We start from the raw sequence: 2,399 nt of genomic DNA, 5'->3' as shown, positions 1-2,399 counted from the left end.
ATCTAAGTGTGTAACAAGCAAGATGGCGAAGTGTTTCTATAACAACTCACATCTGATCCTCTCAAGTGTGTCTGATGAAGAGCTTGGAGCCATACAATTGTTCCACTGCCATGCGGAATCACACCTGTCTTTCTCTCTCGCATTGTGTGTCATTTTCATAATACTCGGCATTCCTGGCAACGTCATTACCATTGTAGCTCTTGCTTGTGATAAAAAAGTAAGTCTTATCTATCTATACTAATATTATAAAGCTGAAGAGTTTGTTTGTTTGTTTGTTTGTTGGCTTGTTTGTTTAAACGCGCTAATCTCAGTAACTACTGGTCCGATTTGATTAATTCTTTTTGTGTAGGATAGCGCATTTATCGAGGAAGGTTATAGGCTATAAATCATCACGCAACGGCCAAATGGAGCCAAGCAGAGCGGGTGAAACCGCTAGTAGCTAGTAATTATCTTAATTAGAAATACTTTACAGCGATTCTCATCTTGGCGGTAACGGGCATATCTTTTAAATATGAAATTGGTTGTCAATTTTAAAAGAAAAAGAACACAGGAAATATGGACGACTTTTCATTTTAAAGAATATTTTTGCATATTTGTGTCCATTTACAGTTCTGAATAAAGATTATTTATTTCTTTTTTTTACTTGGGATAACCATACTTCACCACGAATGGAAGAAGTGTGACTCAATTTGAGTATGATACCACGACTCACAAATAATTGCCGTGAAACAACACTTGCGTTGTTTTACGGTATCAATTGTTATTTGTCGTTATATAAGAAGTTATTTTTCTAGGTAAGGAACGTAACAGCTGTGTTCATAATAAATCTTCACATAAGTAACCTGCTGACTTGCATTATAATCTTGCCGCTATCAGCGTCGGCTTTTGCTAAGAACCATTGGACATATGGAAAAGCAATGTGCATCGCGTATGCGTACATCAGATTCACGTTGGCTATCTGCTCTATCCTAAGTATCTTAGCCATCTCTGTCACCAGATTCATATTGGTGTGCTTTCCATTCTCCTATATCAAGTAAGTAGTACTTAGTTAAAGTAATATTGATTTTATTATAAAAAGTAACTCATCTTTCACCAAAAGACTCCCAATTTAACCATCGTCGTAATATTTTCAGGATTTATAATAGAAGAAACGTATCAATAATATTACTGCTGATCTGGGTAACTGCCTTAACCATATATACGCCATATTATTTTGTAGGACTGGGCAGCTTTGGTTTAGATTCCAACCAAGGATTCTGTACCGTCATATATGAAAAGTATGGGGGAATACTTTATTTATGTTTCGGCTATGTACTACCTATTACCATTATGATCTTGTGTTACATCAAAATTTGGTGGGCAGTGACGAAAATAAAAAGGAAAACGCAAAATAAAAATTTGACTTCGTGTCCTTCAAATAACGTGACGCACAATTTAAATGGTACTAGAAGCACTTCAAGACCAATTCTCAATAGCGACTCTTCTTGTCAAGGGGACAACACAAGTAACAACAGTGCGGTCCCACCCAGCAACGAAGCAAATACTCCCAAAGGAAGAAATACTGTTGAAGAAATCTTCCAAGCAACTAAAAGGCGACTAAAAGGCCCAACAAAAAGAGACAAAAGACTTTTACCCATGATAATGGCTATTATTATAGCTTTCAGTTTCGTTCAATTACCTGCAATGATAGGCAGGCTCCTTATATTGGATAAACCCAAATATCCTTTGACAATGATGATGTTACAAATGATTAGTTTTTCAGATTATTGTATAAATCCTATTATCTATGTGTTTATGTCCACCGAGTATCGACAGGCATATATTAAACTTTTCAGAACAGTAATAATTAAACTTCGAAGAAATCTAAATTAGAAAGTATATGTAGTATACCAATAGTGATAATGCGCATTAAAGTTTTCGTCACTGTTCGGCAACAGTCGTATGTCGTACGTCTACAAACCTCAGAAGACCAAATATGAATTGGTATAGTGGTGTATTTTTTCATGCATACTATAGTAGATTTATGTGTTTGTGTACAAAACCAAGAAGGATGTATAGATGCAGCTCAACCTCTTCGACATAGAGAGAACACATGTGAACAGTCTCCACCATTATACATATACATATAAAGACGACAGACGGACCTTTGTCTAGGTGGCCACCATTTATACAATTAGTTTTACTATAAATAATATAACATAGGTAGTATATATATTATATCTTCGAATATATATTAATATTTCAAATTTAATTTTGTATTTTCCTACTCAGAATTTGTATTTATAGCACCAAATACACATTTTATAATAGTAATTTATTTTTGATTTAGACCTAATAATATCTTAGACCTTAATAACTTTTTAGGTTATTATAATAGTAAATACTTACATACGGAGTGT

At 34.3% G+C, this 2,399-nt stretch overlaps 1 protein-coding gene across 1 annotated transcript; it reads left to right on the top strand.

Annotated features, from left to right (window-relative positions):
* LOC118267756 (G-protein coupled receptor moody-like) lies at positions 1 to 2,399 on the top strand. The gene is made up of 3 exons (XM_035581931.2): positions 1 to 217; positions 795 to 1,033; positions 1,134 to 2,399. Exons 1-3 carry the CDS (start codon positions 23 to 25, stop codon positions 1,870 to 1,872), a joined length of 1,173 nt encoding a protein of 390 aa, XP_035437824.2. The 5' UTR covers positions 1 to 22; the 3' UTR covers positions 1,873 to 2,399.

This window comes from Spodoptera frugiperda, chromosome 6 (assembly GCF_023101765.2).
Source record: "Spodoptera frugiperda isolate SF20-4 chromosome 6, AGI-APGP_CSIRO_Sfru_2.0, whole genome shotgun sequence".
NCBI classification, from domain to species: domain Eukaryota; kingdom Metazoa; phylum Arthropoda; class Insecta; order Lepidoptera; family Noctuidae; genus Spodoptera; species Spodoptera frugiperda.
Note: the sequence above shows the minus strand (reverse complement) of the source record. Positions and strands in the feature narration are given on the sequence as shown.